This window comes from Liolophura sinensis, chromosome 7 (assembly GCF_032854445.1).
Source record: "Liolophura sinensis isolate JHLJ2023 chromosome 7, CUHK_Ljap_v2, whole genome shotgun sequence".
NCBI lineage: Eukaryota > Metazoa > Mollusca > Polyplacophora > Chitonida > Chitonidae > Liolophura > Liolophura sinensis.
Genome location: NC_088301.1, coordinates 22,956,989 through 22,977,892, shown reverse-complemented (window position 1 = coordinate 22,977,892; position 20,904 = coordinate 22,956,989). Strand labels below are relative to the sequence as shown.

At 37.6% G+C, this 20,904-nt stretch overlaps 2 protein-coding genes across 3 annotated transcripts; one reads left to right on the top strand and one right to left on the bottom strand.

Annotated features, from left to right (window-relative positions):
- Positions 1–5,008: 5,008 nt before the first annotated feature.
- Positions 5,009–13,976, bottom strand: LOC135471169 (guanine nucleotide exchange factor C9orf72-like). Of its 2 annotated transcripts, none has more exons than XM_064750262.1 (9): positions 13,954–13,976; positions 11,869–13,642; positions 10,887–10,991; positions 10,472–10,600; positions 8,776–8,892; positions 7,735–7,931; positions 7,111–7,165; positions 6,205–6,314; positions 5,009–5,664 (listed from the first exon to the last, which is right to left on the bottom strand). In XM_064750262.1, the coding sequence occupies exons 2-9, from the start codon at positions 12,475–12,477 to the stop codon at positions 5,481–5,483; spliced, it is 1,506 nt and encodes a 501-aa protein (XP_064606332.1). In that variant the 5' UTR covers positions 12,478–13,642; positions 13,954–13,976; the 3' UTR covers positions 5,009–5,480. The 2 variants fall into 2 exon arrangements, with proteins under 2 accessions (XP_064606332.1, XP_064606333.1); XM_064750263.1 differs by having other exon boundaries at positions 10,887–10,988.
- Positions 13,977–14,284: 308 nt separating this feature from the next.
- LOC135471939 (deoxyhypusine hydroxylase-like) lies at positions 14,285–20,442 on the top strand. The gene is made up of 4 exons (XM_064751382.1): positions 14,285–14,641; positions 16,135–16,211; positions 16,892–17,135; positions 19,444–20,442. Exons 1-4 carry the CDS (start codon positions 14,359–14,361, stop codon positions 19,782–19,784), a joined length of 945 nt encoding a protein of 314 aa, XP_064607452.1. The 5' UTR covers positions 14,285–14,358; the 3' UTR covers positions 19,785–20,442.
- Positions 20,443–20,904: the final 462 nt, after the last annotated feature.

The window sequence follows — 20,904 nt, the reverse complement described above, 5'->3', positions numbered from 1 at the left end:
TAATAATGTTTAACATCGCAGCGGTCTTGTCACAAATTACACTACATATACTATATGTCAAACACAGGTACCAATGCCTGGTAAACAACCTGAGGGGAAAAAAAAAGCCTACAAGCACAATTTCCACTGTATATACATACAAAACACAAAACTCACTTAGCTGATGACTTTGATAAATTTGTGTTTGATAGATGACTTCAATAATAAGCATATAATCAAAGCAGTACATTTTTAATATAGTACTAAAATATAGTATCCATACACCTTAATAATATGCAATTTGACTCGCAGAAAACTTTGGGGGAAGATCAGCATCTTTTAAAACTTCAAACCTTGTCACAATATTCACAATCTACCATATCAAATAATATACAATTGGTACCCTCAATCTACCATAGGGCGTAGTATACTACATCTGGTAAAGTATGTACAGACTTTCTTCACCTAGTACAGAATGGAGGCCAGGCGATAGGACTGTGAACTTATTTCAACCTTATGAGAATCAACCCACAGCACGATTATGCCAAGAGTCATTTCTCCGTTCGCAGTTGAGCTCTCCACATCCAAAAAGCAACAAATTATTTACTGAGGAAAGTGTTATCATGTGCCAAAGCTGTGAAGGCAGTAATTTTTCCCTTTATTACGTCACAATTATCGGCATAACAGAAGGAAACAGTGCGTTTACTGCCATTTGGACTTTCTGTGTAGCTCGTCCCCAAGTCTCCCATACAGTGACCACAAAGTTATGGAAGCAGCCTTCATAGGTACATGACCTATTCATACCTTTTTCCTGTGCCTACATTCAGTAATTCTAATGCCCTTTTAAACTGTCTGCCCATGTATATATGCATGCACACTCTGTCATACAAGAAAGCTGAGGTTACAAATAACAAAATCGGTCATATTGTATCATTGGTTTTATAGAGAAGTTTTGATTTATTTGACTGGGACCCGTTTCACAAACCCCACGTAGTGCTTTGTGCAACAGATCCTGGTGTTTAATGCAATATGACATCCTTAATATAAGGTAGGAAAGAAAGAATGTATTAAAGTTTCAGCACCAAGAGTAATATTTCATGATCTTTAATGGACTCTAAAAATGCTATTCTTGGGGCAAACTTTTAGGTCTAATGCAGTGTGCTCAAAGAACTATTCACTTACCCTAATTCCTCAACTTTTTCGCATATGAAAGAGCAACTTTCATTGCAAGTTCTGCACATTTATATTAATATTTTGGAGAGAAAACTATATTGGTTGGATTGGCCAATTTCAGGGCTTCACAGAAAGTATAATCTTATTAGTCTACACAAAATAAAATCTTCAGAATATGTTCGAATAAACACCTTGCACAAATGCAAGGAGGTCAAAAAATTACAGTATTTGAAGTTAGTTGGTTTTATCAGAGGGGAAACAATTTGTATAAAACCCCGACTTAATGCCACAGTTGAACTGCATGTGGCGACAGTGCTTATTTAACTGTGGTTTAATACTTTTTTTACTGTTTTATTGGTATTGAAGTTTTCTACCTACAACCGCTGTTACACTGCAGTTTGTGGGTGGTAGAAACTGGAGATGAAGAGTTACACTGCAAATTAATACATGACCTTGGAACAGGAATATATATATATACATGTAGACAAACGGCAGTTCTCGAGTAAGAATAGCAGCCACTTTTACATAGCGCCAAAAGCCACACACTTCAGTACTGCTGGCACAGCATCAGTTTAAACTAAGTTAACATAAGAGTGGCTTTAAATAAGTCAATTTCTTCATTTTACTGAGTGAATGGATCATTTTAAACGATTCCTAAAATGTACACAACTTGACTGACTGACTGAGAATAATACATAATTTCAACAAGATATTTAGTTGATACTGGAATATGCAATTTTAGCCATTCAATATCCCTGGTTGGTGTGAAACCAATGTATGCACCACTAGGTGTATTGAAAGGACAATTGGCAAGAGGCTGGCTGGCATTTCAAACATCTCTCACTGAAAGACCAGCAGTTCACAGGGTAGTTAGCCATTCATGTTTAACTTAGAACTTTAACTTAAAAACTAAAAAAAAAAAAAAAAAAAAATAATAATAATATGCAAGACCGCTATAAACAAATTACTACTACTTATATTATAACTCCAAACATACTCCACAAAACATATGCTTTGCTCCCAATATTTTAAAGCGCTGCCCCCACTAGACTTTGGACTTTTGACCTCATGGCACACAGGGGGTCTTATTTACATTAAGTTTCATCACTGTCGCTGTCTCCACACCCTGGTGCTGATGAATTCTAAATGACTTAAAATGTCAACCGCAACAAACTTGCTCATTTTCCCCCCCGATTCTTGAAGTTCTATTGATTATGGAAAGGTGTCTTAAGGTTAGTTTGGTTGGTAAGATGATATCTGACTGGCAAGATGTCAGTTTCTGCAAATAAAATGATATTTCATGACATTTATTCGTCTCTTAAAAGGCAATTTTGAGAGACAGTTCAAGTACCTGCAATCAATGTTTGTCATTGATCTGAATGTCTGTTGCAATCCAGCTGCGACCATTTAAATAAAAGGGATTATTGACATGTATGTACTGTTACTGAGCAATAACAAGCTCATTCAGAGAACATATTCCCTGCTGAACACAAAGAACATGCCAACAGTTTCTTCAGATATAAGCAATTATTCACATGTATGTACTGTTACTGACTAATAACAAGCTCATTCAGAGAACATATTCCCTGCTGAACACAAAGAACATGCCAACAGTTTCTTCAGATATAAGCAATTATTCACATGTATGTACTGTTACTGACTAATAACAAGCTCATTCAGAGAACATATTCCCTGCTGAACACAAAGAACATGCCAACAGTTTCTTCAGATATAAGCAATTATTCACATGTATGTACTGTTACTGACTAATAACAAGCTCATTCAGAGAACATATTCCCTGCTGAACACAAAGAACCTACCAACAGTTTCTTCAGATATAAGCGATTATTCACATGTATGTACTGTTACTGACTAATAACAAGCTCATTCAGAGAACATATTCCCTGCTGAACACAAAGAACATGCCAACAGATTCTTCAGATATAAGCGATTATTCACCAGTATATATTTTGAGTAATAACAAGCTATTTCAGAGAACATATCCCGAATTAAAAATATACAAATGTCAGACACACACCCAGCTGGTTTTCAAACCTGAGGATACACAAAATGAACCTGCACAATTTTATCCAAATCAGACAATATTTGGAGCAGATGTTACATGGAAACCGAAGGTAAGACGGATGGACACATCCACGTTTACATGCATATCCCTCAGTTTTCATGATAAAAACAAAAAAAAAAATAATAAATGGGATGATGAGTTGAAGTGTTTTCATTATTTATGAGATCACCTTTAATACTGCCTCATTACCTGAGTTTGCAGCTGTTCTGTCCATAGTTATGACATAAGATAATGTATAGCATATACACGGACACAACCGCAGTAGCCTACATGAATATGTATGAAACTGCATTTATTTATGTATTTGATTGGTGCTTTACGCCGTACTCAAGAATGTTTCACTTATACGACAGCACCCAGCATTATGGTGGGTGGAAACCGGGCAGAGCCCTTGACCATCCGCAAGTTGCTGAAAGACCATCCCACGTACGGCCGGAGAAGCCAGCATGAACTGGACAACTGAAATTGCTACTTTATATACATGCTTCATAACTGTATGTGCCATGCAGTTCCTTTTTTAAAAATAATGTTCAAACCTGCATTTATAAAAGCACATGAAATTTTTCACATCATTCTTGTATCATGTACATGCAAATACTATACATCTGTGACGGTTCAAGACGAGAGTTCAACTGATTGGTTGATTGTGTTGTAACTGGGCCAACAATACTGACCAGAATGTAGTGCTTTACATAACAACAGGTACCATAGGTTTGCCACATACAGACACAGTCAGACACAGAGAGTAAAGTCAAACATTTTCACACAAGCTGCTGCACCATGGTAACAGCTCTGTCTCATGGACAATAAAGTTCTGTATACAAAAGCTGTTTACAACTGAAAATTGGCACATATCTGAAATAAATTTCACTCTTAACCAAAAATCATAACACCCAAAAAAAAAACAAAAACAAAAAAAAAACACACACATAAAAAATACATAAATGTATATATAACTAAACCAAACAAATCCTGGGGGGAACCCACAACCACAGGGCTTTCCACATACGACCGGTGAGAAAGCCAGGACTGGTGAGAGGCTCATGGGTCATTACGAACCCTCCCCCCCCCCAAACCCACCCACCCCTCCACCTAAAAAATTCACCATAATTCACTAAAGCTGCCATTTAAAAGCTTACAAATTACAAACACAAGTACATCTATGTAGAATGATTGGCCTCACACTTACATAAACATGCATACTGAGATGTTATTAAAGTATCAAGTAATAAAACACAGACATTTACTATTGCAGCAGTCAGCTATAGCAAATGTATGGGCTAATGACATGTATGAAACTGCAGATTTGTTGATACTATATCTGCTTGTTTTTACTACACGTACTCATACCAGTTTGTATTTTTGTTAATTCGTACCACTTTGCCACTTTGCTGATACTCTTACTTTTTCCTCTGTTTGTTGCTAGTTCTAATCATATAACTTTGTCAGTTTTCAGCCCAGTGTTTTGATACTGATACCAGTGTGTTGATACTCAAACCATTTTGTCTCTCTGTTGATACTCATACCAGTTTGCCTTTTCGTTGATACTGGCTCATGCCGTCTTTTTGTTGACGATCAAACCAGCTAGTCTGCCTGTTTGTTGATACTCATACTAGTTGGCATAACTGTTGCTAATCATACTAGATGGTCTGTTGATACTCATTCTAGTTGGCCTACCTGTTGATACTCATTCTAGATGGCCTACCTGTTGATATTCATACTAGATGCCCTACCTGTTGATACTCATTCTAGTTGGCCTACCTGTTGATACTCATTCTAGATGGCCTACCTGTTGATATTCATACTAGATGCCCTACCTGTTGATACTCATACTAGATGGCCTACTTGTTGATACTCATACAACTGTGTTTAATTCATACGGGATACCAGTTTGTTTGATCATACCTGTTTGCTGACACTTACACCATTTTGTCTCTTTGTGGACACCACTGTGTCTACCTGCATGTAAGCCACCATACTTTCACACGTAAAACTGTTAAATTTGCTCGTATAAACAGAGTATTAAGTCTGCTGTCATACACACACACACACGCCCACACATTAAAGTACCAGCATGACACTGCATGCCAATATATGTTGGCCTGGGGACCACTGGGTAAAGTACCAGCATGACACTGCATGCCAATATATGTTGGCCTGGGGACCACTGGGTAAAGTACCAGCATGACACTGCATGCCAATATATGTTGGCCTGGGGACCACTGTGAAAAGTATAATATTACTAAGCGTTGTCGTTGATCTGCTGTTCAGCCTCGTGTCTTCGATCACCCAGAATGTAACAGTACAAGCCTGGTTTAAGTTTCTCCGCCACAGCCATTACAATACGGTAATCCCCTTCCGCAGTAAGATTCAGGTCTGCTCTTAACTTCTTCACATGAACCTTTGTTGAGTTAGCACCCTGGTTTCTACAACCACGACAACACAAAAAAATAAAAAAATCCACTATCATTTTTTTCCCTTTGTGTGGTGAAAAATGGAGATAATGAAACATGAAAGACCTCTATTAACAGGGTCAAGAGATATACAAGAAAAAACTTGTACTGACTCATGATTCACTTCAGTGAAAGATAATGTTTTTTATGTTCATATCCCATGTTTCCCAGCACTTTCAACAATCATTTGGTTTAAGTACAAATGTTCAAATGGAGGTTTTTAAAAAAATACTATTGGTAGGTGATTTATTTGTCCTCTTCAACATTAGGCAATATGATATTTAAAAGAGAAAAAATCAAGAACTTTCAAAAATCTATTCCCCCCAAAAACTCTTTTTCAAATATTTTAAAGGTTTTGAAAACCTTTCCAAAAAATCAAAAGAATTGTATTTTTAACGATTTCAAGGACCGTGCACAAGGGGCCTTGCGAAAACAACTATTTTCTAAAAACCCTGAATTATTAGGTAAGAAAACAGGTTACTACACAATACTTAAAGTTTTAACTGTACTTACGTCTCGGCTTCCACATACTTAATGAGAGCCAAAGCTTTCCTGTGCAGAAACAGCATGAACTGGGCGATGTAGGCCTCCCTCACCCCACAGGCTGGGTGAAGCAGATTGATCTGAAGTCAATGACAACATAATGAATAGTTAGATGTACAGATTTCCTAATAAGTTTACTGGTGGATAGGCTAATCCTTATTTGACTAGAACAACTCACGGCTGATGTGAGATCTGATCAACTTCACACCACAAATTTGACAGAATTGGAATAGTACAGCCAGCAGGGGAAAAGCACTTGCAGAGCCAATGAGCTTTACCTTTTAAAGCAATACAGCCATGTATGTAACAAAAAAATCCATTAATGTGTCGGGGTTACCAAATATCAAAACTGGCTTGGGTTTTTATGGTACTCATTCTAAAAATCATTGCACAGCACTGACAGCATAAACTTAGAACTCCAGTCCAAAATCACTTGCGTCTGCCTGGACTGGCTTAAAACTGGCTATACCACAATGACATGGACCTGTAAACCTAGGCAGTTTCACAAATAACTAGCTTCGATTTTAACCACTTGAGATCTGACACTGATGAGATTTGGTTAACTGGGTACTGGACCAAGAGAACAAATACAAGTTCAGCTGACCTCCATACATTGAAAGCGCTCAAACAAATGTATTTCTACTTACATAGTACAGATAGGGAAATTGGCAATCTGGTAACCATAACAACCACAGAAATGGACAAATGTGGGACACAACAATTCAGTGATTCTATACCTCTGTATACATCAGGTATTAAAACTGAGTTCACACAAAGACAGGCAGACAACAAAATCATGATACCACAATATACCCTGCCTTAATTTACACTTATACCAGTCTGGAAAACACTGTTAGATTACCACTAGCACTCTACCTCTTTAGTCAATCTGCTGATGTAGGTTTCTGGATAATCAGCTGGTTGGAACATGCTGTTGATAAGAGAAAATACAAGTAGTATTAAAGAGGCCTGTAACTTCAACCATAAATGGGGATAAACAGACATTGAAAATCATAATACAAAATGTAACTGACTTTCTGGCCAGCACTCAGAGGGTTTTTTTTCTGCAAAGGAGTTTGACATTGTTATCAGCACTGTTTCCATGTGTGGGCCTACAATCAATGTGGTATGACCTGTATCGGACCATGGCCTCACTCTCTAGTACCAGGCATATCATTGAAAGATTCGACACTCTTCTACATGTACTGAAATATTTGTATTCATAAATACATGTCCATATATTCCACAAGTCAGTGACATCAAATTATAGAGAAACAAACATATTGCCTTAAAACATATTTTTCTTTCATGCAGTCTTTCAAGCTCTACACATTTACCAGAATGTAAAAATAAAAAATAAAAAGTCCCTCTTATTTTGTGATTTTTTAAAATTTTTTTTATATTTTTTATATTTTCTTAATTTTTTTTTTTAATTCTTGCTTTGATAAAGTATAAAACTGTTTTGTACTAGTCTACAGGATTAAAATCATTAATTCAAACCTGGGAAAGGTCATCTCATCAGTCTGACCATAATGCAGGCACACCAGTTCATCTTTGACAGTCTCGTGGTGGCGTAAGTTATGTACGTTACACGGAGGAGACTGTAGAATTTTCCTATTGGTTATGTTGACAATTGTGGTTGGGAATTTACTGCAAAGAATTTCTTTGGTTGGTATATCCAGCATGTCCCCAGATGTCTGAATTGCAAAATTTAGAGGTACATATACATGAATATGCATAAAACGTATGAACGAACCAAATATTTGTTTATTTATTTGACTGGTGTTCAATGTTTAATGCCATGCCCATTAAGTTTTAGCCGTAAAATGCTTGGCCCAGTTTCACCAAAGTAACATGATAATCGCACGTATAAGACAATGGTATAGTGATAGTGACATACAAAATATTGTACAACAAATGTGCAATTGCAAATAATGTTGCATCCCACAAAACTGGGCCCAGCTCTATGGAAGCTGATGTCCTTGTTGTTGAGGATGTTTTTCTTGCTCTTGATTGCTGTCACATCTTTTGCAACTGCACATGTGTCACAACTTTTGACATGACATCAGTGTTTTTTGTTCTTGTTCAATTATATGATGGCAATCAGGTTTATGAGTGAAGAAAACCTTAGTGATATGAATAAACCACAGCCAACTGGTAGATACCTGACGAACCTCCTCACTTCAAGCCTCAACCACACCAGTAAGACCTGGATTTCAGAATGCAACATCACAATTGATGATGGGTGATACCTATTTTATTTTGTGCTTTTATGGTAAAGTCGACACTAAAAGAATCCCTGAGCGGAATTAAAATAAAACTGAAAAACACACCTTTTTATTTACCAATCAAATAAGTAAATAATCTGACCACTACACTCTGTGAGTAACTTCTTAAAATTGTCAAACTTTGCCATAAGTTCATGCCTGAAAGCTGGCAAATAAGAAAATAAACATAACTATATGCTTATTATCTTGATAAAGCTTTTCCTACCTGTATCATAATTTCATTACAAGTAAGCCTAAAATGACAGTGTCTTACCACTAGAATTCCTTGTAACCAGAGATCCTGGTGATAAGGAAGAAGCACCTGTTTCTGAACGTAGCGCGAACACACCCTCTCTGCTGGAGAGTTGAACATGGCCAGGGTAGAAATCACCTGGAAGTAACAGGAAAGGAATTGAGTAAGGCTGGTGTCAATATATGATTTGAAATGAATTTGAGACAGGGTGGCAATATGTGGTCTGAAAAGAATTTGAAGCAGGGTGGTAATATGTGGTATGAAAGGAATTTGAGACACGGTGGTAATATGTGGTCTGAAAAGAATTTGAAGCAGGGTGGTAATATGTGGTATGAAAGGAATTTGAAGCAGGGTGGTAATATGTGGTCTGAAAAGAATTTGAAGCAGGGTGGTAATATATGGTCTGAAAAGAATTTGAGACAGGGTGGTAATATGTGGTCTGAAAAGAATTTGAAGCAGGGTGGTAATATGTGGTATGAAAGGAATTTGAAGCAGGGTGGTAATATGTGGTCTGAAAAGAATTTGAAGCAGGGTGGTAATATATGGTCTGAAAAGAATTTGAGACAGGGTGGTAATATGTGGTCTGAAAAGAATTTGAGGCAGGGTGGTAATATGTGGTCTGAAAAGAATTTGAAGCAGGGTGGTAATATGTGGTATGAAAGGAATTTGAGACAGGGTGGTAATATATGGTCTGAAAAGAATTTGAGGCAGGGTGGTAATATGTGGTCAAAAAGGAATTTAGGACTCGGTGGCAATATGTGATCTGAAAGGAACCAAAGACTGGATGACAATATGTAATGTGAAAGGAATTTGAAATTGGGTTGCAATATGTGATTCCTGAGAAATGAAGAATTAATTATGAATCATTATCAGTTTTATTTTTTCATTTATATATTTGACCAGTGTTCTAATTCGAAATCAAAAATAATTCTCTATTAAATAAAACATCAACCTGGTCCAATGGTTGTGGAACCTAGGCACTGATCCCTTGAAATTATCCGGGCTTTCACCAGGGCCTTTGTACAGCATGATCTGGATTTGAACACGTGATCACATTGACTTATGATCTGTTATTTTTATCAACAGCAAATATTTAAAGGAAAGCAAAGAGAGATATGCCAAAAAAAATTAGAAAAACATTTTTCACTTTTGACGCATCTTTTATACTGCTTACTAGCCCCGCTATTTTATACATATTTTCCTTCCTAATCAGTGGTTGGAAATATTTGGAAACGATGAGCACACTGGGAGCCAAGACCAGCTTAGTACATCTAACTCACAGCACTGCCTCCTTGTAGTTACTTTATGTCTATATGTAGAATATATAATTCCAGGTATCCTAGGTCTAGGTCATGCTGGACTGGGAATTTGTTAATTGTCTCTTCTCACTGCTAAGTACTTGTGGGATCTTAGTCACAATAGGCGGTTGACGGCTGTTGTGTGGGTGTTTGCACTACGTAACATGCACTGAAATATCCACACCAATACATGGTGTGTATATCTCTGTCATTCGTAGAAAACCTCACCAGTATCTTGCCAAAGGTCAGTGGTTTACTTCGAGCACTTCAGTTCCTCCACTTATGAAACTGAGCATCATCATACATGTGTAAGTGAAAATTTCTTCAACATGGCCTTAAACGACAATCAAATAAGTAAAAATAATGTAAATATACTTCTGAACATTTGACAGTGTGTCACTTTCGCGACTTTAACTTACCAAATTTATTCGCTCTGGGGTTTTTCCCACAACAACACTACGTCCCAGCGTGATCAAGTGTGAAGCTATAGCTTTCTGTATAAACTCACTCTCTATGTTGTGTGATGGGGAAAAGGTTGTGTCTTTTATCTGAAACCAACATTTTTAATAATCACTGGTACCTACGAGTTTCCACTAATTTATGACATTCAAATTTTCTTCAGCAGTCCAAAAAGCACATTCAGTGTGTAATTCAGTATACAGTAGGCCTAATAAGGTCTATCTTCCTATTACATGTATATACAATTTACAATTGAAGTAATAAATGCAATTTGTTTAGTAGCTCCTTTCTTTTCCAAAAATACTGATAATAAAATAAAAAGTGACAAGCAGAATGACCAGCAAAGTTCCATACAAGTCGAAGACCTCCATGTACCTCTATTTTCCTGGGGAGACCAAATCCCTGCAGCGATGATAGCATAAGCATGAGGTTTGTCAGATATGCTGTGAATTTCCTCAGCGCTTTCTCTGCTACATCCTGCTACAGATAATTAGAAAGAAACCATGACAGAGATAATCAGCTAGAGAACATGAGCGATTATTAACAAGAAAACATTATAGGTGCAATTCTGAAAGAAAACATAATAGAGATAATTTTGAAAGAAAACAAATACAGAGATACTTTTGAAAGAAAACATTATGTACCATATATAGAGATAAAATTTTCATAGAAAACATGATATCACGAAACAAAAAGCTTGAAACAAAATGTAATGTTGGCGAGATGTATTGACGAAAATACATTGTTTGAAAATGTATTGTTTTTAGCTGTGATAAGCAGTTATGTAAGTCTGTCTGTCAAGTTTTTGACATTCTTTTAACAGGAGCCAATCACTTTGTGAAGGGTATGATTACACGATGACAGACATTTTGGAGCATGTTTTGAAAAATCAGAGGTTTGCTTAATTTGATTTGATTGGTGTTATTGGTTTAAGCATTACTCTAGAATACTAGTATTTCAATTATATGACAATGGCCAGCACTGTGATGGGAAGAAACCATCCACAGGTTGCTAGGAGACCTTCCCACATATGACCGGAGAGGAAGCCAGCACGAGCTGGAATTGAACGCACAGCGAATACATGGTGGGAGGCTCCTGGGTCATTGCGTCACAGAGGTCCCCCGAGGTTTGCTGGATTCTAATATTAATAGTAAACACTTAACAAGATGACTTTAACAGTGATATGAACTTCTTTGTTCACACATGTATCGTGGTACATGTCTCTCTATACAGAGTATCAATTTTCCGTGATATAACACACGCAGTTTCCTGGTCAACCTGGTCCTGTCCCAGACCACTGCTGAACATATTTACATACATACATACAAAGAAAAGATGTCAATAGTTATACCATTACCTTATTTAGAAGAACTTTTAATTTGCCTGTCAGCCGAAATATCCACCGATGAATTAGTTCATGTTTTTCTAGATATCTGGACATTTCTTTATGAGGAATAACTAATGCAAGAGAGTGAACTCCAAGTCCATACACATTTTTGGCACTGAAGATGAAACCTGCCACCACAATGTCCTTATCTGGCATGGTGTAGAACTTATAATCCACATGGCTGGTGGCTACATCTCTGCAAATCTCTCCATTCAATGTCTGACTGCAGATGTGTAACAGCGTGCTGTTGTGAAGTGGTTGATGATTGCTGGCATACCAGGTGTGTTGAATTCTTGGTCCCAAAATGTTATCCCAGTAGGAAAAACAAACTGCACTGATCAGGTCTTGAGAGCTGTTCAGCTGGGAAGTGGTGAAACTAGAGCTGGGACTTAATGGAGTGGTTGCCATGCCTGCCGCCACTGTTCCAGTATCTTGCCCCTTGACCGATGTGTCATTCAGCCCTGGTCTGTTTCCTGTTCCTATGGCATTTATCTTACCATTGGGCAGCTGTACATTTGCTCTATGACCTGGAACTGTCAACCCTGAGGGCTGCTGTGCATTAGCCTCTGACTGCATCATGCATCAGTCTAAAAACCCCATAGGTTCTCAGAATTGTTCTCTACAGTATATCCACAGAGTATGACATACAATGCTGCTGAAGACCCTCCTTAGGAAAAACCTAAATTATTCACAAAAGTATCCTCAATTCCTTGTTGATGTTCATGGTATGTACTAAGTAGTTTGCCACAATCATGTTGACCATGACAAAACACACAGCTAGAATGGTCATGGATGTGATCATATCAATAGCGGGAGCTGCAGTATGAGTCAAACACAAAAGGAACAAGATAAAACCAAGCATAATCACACAGAAAAACGTGTAGTTGACAAAGAGCAGCACCAGGCTCTCTCGGTTAATGATGCGAGTTGCCCAGTCAGCTCTCCCGGCCAGATGATCTAAATCGAAGCTAAGGCCACGCACAGATTCCTCTAATTCCAGTGACAACATGTGAGAGCTTACAACTACAGATCCGATTACAAAACAAACGTTCCTGCAAAACCCGGAAATGATAATTTACTGGAACTTGATCTCTCTACAGCTTACACCAAAATGTAGCCAGTTTTAAAGGCGTGTATATTTACATGCAATTTCTATTTAGTTGTTCTTAGCCGAATGTACCAAAAGTTTTAGGCCACCTCACCATAAAGTACGAGCTTGTCCTTCAGGACTGAAGAATCCACAAAGTCAATCTTGGAACCCAGCCGTGTAGAGTTCTTTTGATTCTTACTTGTACTGCACAAAACTAAATTCTCAATTCAGCTGGAAGAGTTCTATGAGTTATCCATTGCTAAGTTGCGCCTGAATTGACTGTACTAAGTAATTGGCTAACAACATGTTGACGTTGACCATAACAAAGCATGTGATTAGGATAGTGACGGAGGGGATGAGGTTTGCTGCGGCTACTGACGTGTTGATGAGGCTAAGGAGCAGCAGGATGAATCCCAGCATAATGACCGTGAAGAAGGCATGATTGATGAAGAGGAGGATAACGCCGTCCTTGTTGAGCACAGAGGAGGACAACTGGCTCTTCTCCAGCACAACACCCAGCATAGAAACAGTGTCACGGAATCACGGTTTCAATGTCATATCCACATTCACAAACTGTATCTGAAGTCAAATATTCTAAATTTCTGGTGACACACGTTATACTGGTAACCGTTTACTAAGGATAGATCCAAATCGCTGCAAAAAGGGAAAAAAGCAGAAAACCAGGTTAAAGTAAAAAAAAATGTCATAACCGTTCAACGATGGGACGATTGCTGGACTCATTTTTTCACAGAGTGAAAATGATGAAGTCAGAAGAATATTTTCAAGCTGTCATGACAAAACAAAGCTACAACAACTCCATACAAATGAAACTGAAGAGCGCTGGTCACTCCATGTGCAGTATCAACTTTAAAACATGACAAGTTGCATTAATTTCATCATGCTTCTACATAAAGGCCATAAATGATGCATGGGGTATAAAAATGGGCTGACGAAGTGGAACTCACCTATGTTCGTGTCAATTGAGCTGCTTTCTGGCTGAACGCTTCCTCCTCATCTCCGAATCTGACATGACAGAATTGTAAGTCACGTGCCTCGGTACTTGTAAATCTGATACAACCAATAAAATAATAAAGCTAATTTTTGCTACTCTTTTCATTTTTTTTAAATAAATTCTAATTTCGCCTGTGAAATTATACTTACATAACTGAACTATGGAGAGTTTATTATCACTGTGTAATATATATAGACTTAGGTAAAAATAACCTGACAGATTAGTTTTGTCTGGACTTCCGCTTTCCAGGAAAACACGGAAGTGCTTGTTGGGGAAGCGAAGCACGTGTCAAGACAACAAGTTCAGCATATAAAAGTATCAGGCAAATGTGTGAAAATTTCAGAAAGTATCATACATAATGACTACTGAAATAAGCAGCGATTCAGTTGAGAAGATCGGCCAACAGTTGCTGGACACAACTAAACCGCTAAACGATAGATTTCGAGCACTTTTCACTTTACGAAATCTTGGGGGTGAAATGGCGATTGACTTCATCTCAAGATGTTTCACGGATCCGTCGGCCTTACTCAAACACGAACTGGCGTATTGCTTGGGCCAGATGCAGGATGTGTATGCTATACCGACTCTGAAGAAAGTCTTACAAGATGAGAGCCAAGAGGCGATGGTTCGGCATGAAGCGGGTAAGGGTGATTTGACAGTTGTCTGGGTGGTGTGTTGGTCTGGTCATAGGTCAGCACTGGACAGTTGCAATAATGTACCTCTCACTTCTGTGAGTGGCGCGTACGCGCCGCGAGAGTTACAATGTGTTACCGGTTTTAAAATGTTGATCTTCTGATTAAGGGTTCTGCTTAGGGTTCTAGGGCACCTGGCTGTTAAAATCCAGAGATGTTGATCATCCCAAAGGTAAATATCCATCCATATTTATTAAAGTCCCCATCTCTGCTGACTTCAATTTCCCATCTACACGACGCGCATGCGCGGCCAGGCAGCTGGATATGAAGCAGCTGACCCGTATTGCCCTCATTTGTAGAGGTCACGCTTGTCAAAATAATGGCACATGCTCTACTTTGGTTCCCTGACGCGCTATTTGTACCATTCAAAGTCAAGGGGACTAAAACCAGCCAGAGCGTGATCGTAAAATAACAAAAGGCCTTTGTAACCAGCATAATTGAAGGGAGGGATAGTTTCGTATCCAGTCACCTGGCTGCGCATGCGCGCCGTGTAGATGGTGGCCATTTCGCAAATGAGAAGTGAGCAGAGAGGGAGACTTTAATAAATATGGATGGATATTTACCTTTGTGATGATCGACATCTCAGGATTTTAATGGTCAGGTGTCTTAGGACCATAAGCGTTGTAAAGGAGTGAGGGGGAGTAATTCATCCTACCGGGCTGAAAGGCATCGATACATGACAACGCGAGGCCCTACAGAAAATCCAGAAAGCTTCTTAAATTTGTGGAAATCTGCCCTGCAACTAGCAGCACATTACAAACACACTAAGGACTCCTTCGCTGTCATATGACTGAAAAATTGTTAAGTACGACATTAAGCCCCAAGCACTCACTGTCTCACTCACTCACTCTTAAAGTTTAGTCACCACTGTGTTTTCTTAGTAGCTGTGTATATAAGCAGAAACCAGTGCTTAAATACCCAGAAGAACTGGATATAAGCAGAAATCATTTCTTATACACCCAATGACTGTGAATATAGGGAGAAATCATCGCATAACTTGCATCCATTTTTATATCTCGAACAGCAGTGGATATATGTGTACATATATGGTAGCTAAAATTATTGCTTCATCCTGTGATATTAAAGCGAAATATTCTTTCCGAAATTGTTTATTTGAATCCTGTCAAAACAGTTTCACTCTTAAAGTAAACCAAATGTATAAACTGCTTTGTTGTTTCACTCCTTAAAATGTGTGTTGATGGATGGCCACCATTTAAAAATTGGTACATATTAAAGATCTGAGACTTTCATTGTTTTCCCTTCATACATTTGTAATTTAAACATTTTTATGTTATTATTAGGGATGTTTTCTGTAGCTGTAGATATAAGGATGGTATTGATCATTATATTAACGGAGGCTGGATATATGGCCATTTCATAATTTCTTTAATCTTAGCATAAATATACAATTATATTTCTCTTTTTCTCTGTCTCTTTTGCAGGAGAAGCGCTTGGAGCTATTGGATCTCCTGAAAGCTTAGAAATCCTGAAACAGTACTCTAATGATTCTGTGAAAGAGGTTTGTTTTCATTTTGTCATTAAACATCAGATATTGATCCATAACACATTCACTAGGCCAAATGTTTATACATACTAAGTATACCACTCGGTGTTTAAAAAAGTATGCCTTTTTTTTTATTTATTTTGATGTTTTATAACATAGATATTGCAGCTCAAAATATTAAAGCAAAAATGTACTCACTGAGAATCTTAAAACATCACCGTATTGTCAAGTTTAACCAATCAGGCCCAATCTGGTTCCAAAACCCGGCAAGGCCAAAGATTTCAATGTGACCTCAAGTGATCCTTTTTGCCATATACACTGATGAGCCTAGGGTACGGATGACCCAACATTATGCTTTCATTTTCTCCAGTGTGGCGCATTGCATGGCCTTGTAAGAATTCCCCATTAAACATGGATTTATAGAGTTACCAAACACGCAAGAAAAGAAATTGCTGTGGCTGTTCAGGTCTTGTTTTCCATCCCTCGTCGACAATAACTAAATTGCAAGATCGTATAGACCTGGTCAGTGTAGCGAGGGAATTATGGGAATCATTTATTATTTATTTCAGCTTGCATCTCCAGTGACAAAACCGAATCATGTTATCATCATTTTCATGATAATTATAGGTATAAATTCCACTGAAAAAAGAGCTTTAGAGGTTGAAAATTCAAAATATTTATCTCTCTAAATACAGGTTGCAGAGACTTGTCAGTTGGCTGTGAATAGGATCAACTGGTTATTGAATGATGGGAAGAATCAGGTATTAAACAACAGGGTATATTTATCAGTTGACCCTGCGCCGCCAGATAACGAGGTGAATGTAGATGTCATGCGGAACACGCTTCTGAACGAAAACCTGTCGCTGTTTGAGAGATACAGGGCCATGTTCTCCCTCAGGAATACAGGTGGAAAAGATGCTGTTCTTGCTTTAGCTGAAGGTGAGATTTTGAGGAGGTTTGAAGTCCTCCACCTGTCTGATGGACGGCAGGGTCATGAAGGGGGATTATAATTTTACAAGCTGTCTGTCAGTCCATCCGTCATTCAATCACAAGTTGGTGGTTTTGTATGGTTTCTTCAGAGAGTATGTTTTGTATATCTGCCCACCTATAGCCAACCCAAAACCTTCTGAAAATGTCCACCTCAGTATTTTGTGAGTTTTTATAATTAAAGTAACAGAAAGCTAAAATAGGAAGTAAGGTTCATCATACAGACCGCTGAAAACTATGCATAAGAATACTTCTCAGATTTTTTTTTTTACGAGTGTTGAAAGGCATCCAAATATTCGAATACTATGATGGGGTTTATGAGCCATACTGATGGTACTTAGGAACTCTGACATCATATCACATCACATTGTTTTCCTGATGATCAGCAGAAGGAAGGAATTTTTGGGAACATTATTTCAGTAATCTTTACTCAGGTAAAAAAGAGTTATTTCAACATTCAGTGTGGTGATTAGAGTTGGAAAATCTTCCAGTGACGTCAGAGTTCCTAAGCTCTGGGTGTATAGTCCTAAAATCCCACCATAGAATTCAAATGTTTGAATGCCTTTGATTCTTCTGACAAAAATGTAAGAAAATAAAAGTAAATATATTTATGCATAGTTTTAAGTGGCGTATTTAAAGATGCCTACTTCAGTTTTTAGAGGTCTTTTCCTTTAAGCCTGAAAAGACGAACCTAATGGCTGCTTTGTTTCAAATGGGTTGAGATGTCGTGAATACAGGGCTAATGTGACATTAACGAATAGATTATACCTGGGATGCGCGGGAGAGCTGAGAGGTAAGAGCCACAGTTGACACCTGTTTTGGACTGCAGACATCATGTGGAAAGGACTTCTTGGACACGGCGTGAAACGGTGTACGGTTTACCATAAGTTGTCGCTGTGGCTGTGACACTCCGCCTGCCCAGTACCTTTATCTCTTTTCACACAGATCTTAAAAAAATAAATGAAAGTATATTTATGCACAGTTTTAAGTGGTCTGTTTAGTGAAACCATCTATGAATTTTGGAGATTTTTTTCCTTTAATAAAATTATTTTTTTGTAATTAATTTTCTTAGTAGGTTCATGTTAACCCAAACTACAAAAATTAATACATGCAAGGAAATTACTGAACATTACCAAACATTGATGTAGAAGTCCGCTTGGCAAGTAGATAATTATCTTCCATTCCGTTTTCAACAAAAGCAACTGGTACTTGTGAGAAAGATTGAACATCTGTGTGTCGTATTTCAATAAAGCTAAAAAGTTATGGGTTTGTGTATATTGCAGGAAAGTGTCAAAACAGGGTTTACAACCTAATTCGTCTTTAAAATACTTATATTTAAGGCTACCAGCATTGAAAGCTACCTTATTAATTCAAAATATATGTAAGTCGTGATATAGAAATTCTCATTTATAGTCCCTTTAAAACTGACTGTTGTCTGACTCGTCTTATACATATCAGTGTCCCTAGTACTTTTTCTTTCCTACTGTGTTACAGCCAAATAAAAAAGTACAAACTTTTTCTAACCAAGTCCCTTGGTTACGTTAATGAGCGTAGTTTATTGAATATTCAAGTGTTGAAAGTCCAAACTTCACATGTTGTCTCTTGATTCAAGATAAGTACAGCATTTCTAGTACACGTCTTATTCACTTTTCACAGCCTTAATTATTATGGTTAAACGTTGATGAAATTTTAAAATCGTCCTGCAAGACCACTGAAATGCTATGGAAAATTCTTGAAAGCTTTAAGTTATAGCTTTTATACCGCCTTATTTGTAACTAGGTTACCAAAGACCAAAAATTTTACTTGCTGCTGTCTCGCTTGGTGCTCTGCAATGAGAGGTTAGACCAAGGAAAGTGATCCAGGTTGGCCTGGTGTCAGTATAATGTGACTGGGTAGAGTGTCGTGTCTGGTGTCTTTGGCATGATACTTCAGGGACAGCAGCTCTTTGGATTCGCCCAGTCACAAGAAATGCACTATATGTACGCACTCATAATGACTCCTTGTCGTCATATTACTGAAAAATTGTCAAGTACCACATTAAACCAGAAGCATACATATATAAACCGATCTCAGAACCTGTGCAGACCAGGGGGGATAACTATCTGTAAATGTTGCAAGCGCATGTATTATCTCCCTTTAATGGTAATTGTAATTGTTGACAGAAAAAATTTGGTGTTTGAAAGGCAGTTTAATTATGAATTTATATGTAGAATGTTATACAGGATTTTTGTCTTATTTTTACTTACATACACTGTTTCAGGCCTTAAGTGCAGCAGTGCATTGTTCAGGCATGAGGTAGCCTATGTCCTGGGTCAGATGCAGCATGATGCTTGCGTGCAGCAGTTAGCTGTTAGCCTCAAGGACAAATCAGAGAACCCCATGGTTAGACACGAGTGCGCAGAAGCCCTAGGATCTATCGCGACCAAAGAGTGTACAGATATTCTGCAGAAGTATTTGACGGACGAGGAAAGAGTTGTGCGAGAGAGCTGTGTTGTGGCACTGGACATCAGTGAACATGAAAAGAGTGAACATTTTCAGTATGCTGACACGCTTTCCAAATTGACTGATAAGAAGCAGGTCAATGCTGATGAACTGCCATGACCAACTTCAATGATTTTTGTTTAATCATTTTATGATTATTAAATTAATTTTTTTAAACATTTCTCCATTCTTCACTATAATGAAGGTCATTTGACTTGTGTGATTTAACCAATGAATTTCACTTGCATAAGCTGCCTACACAGAAATAAGTGATAAACACAATTCTTAACTATCTGTATTATATTTTATATACCTGTGCACAGATTCTTGGTGGCTAGTAAGACCAGTAGACCTTGACCTGTCCTTTTTGTATTTATTTGGTTGTTGCTTATTGCCATATTCATGAATTGTTCACTTTATACATATTATTTTTATGGGTGGAGGAGGCCAGGGTTGGAAGACAAGTGATCTTCAACCAACATTAAGCTGCACAAGCAGCTAGGGAAATCAATAAATGCCTTGGTCAAGCCTGGGTTTGAACCCACACCTGGTGTGTCTTACCAGTTGAGACAAGCACTTTTAACCACTAGATCACAGTCTGCTCCCTGTATGACAGGTTGAGTACGTGTCTCGCGAGGTGTAATGTTTTTTCCAGGTTATGTTCAATTTGTTCCATCAACCAATACACTGGTGATCTGTAGCACAGCATAAAACACCAACCAAATTAAAGAATGAAATGTTAGTTCGTTAGTTAATAAAGGCATTCGACAGTACAGAAGTTGAAAGATATTACTATTTCTTTCTATGAAAAGATTTCAATAAGAAGCAAACAAAATTATAAAATATGTTATTGTTGGATTTTGAAGAAAGTGGAAGAAAACAGATACCATTTGAAAATAGTTGAAACTTTATTTACAGGAATTAAAATGATGGAAGGATTAACATGAATTACATATTTTCACAATGCTTGATCATAAAAAAGCAGTTAAAATATGAGACATTATGTAATGACAAAGGTGATAAAATTTACATCCCACAAACAAGTTTGTTGTAACATCTAACAGACATTCATACATGTACATAGTTGTCACATGTAATACAATTACATTTGGGATCTGACAAAAATCTTTTATACTCTTTTTAAAGAAAACCACTATTCAAATAACTGTAATAAGGTAAAATAGCTAAATTGTAACTATTCATATAACACACTTTACAAATTTGCTGTCCTGGGGATAAC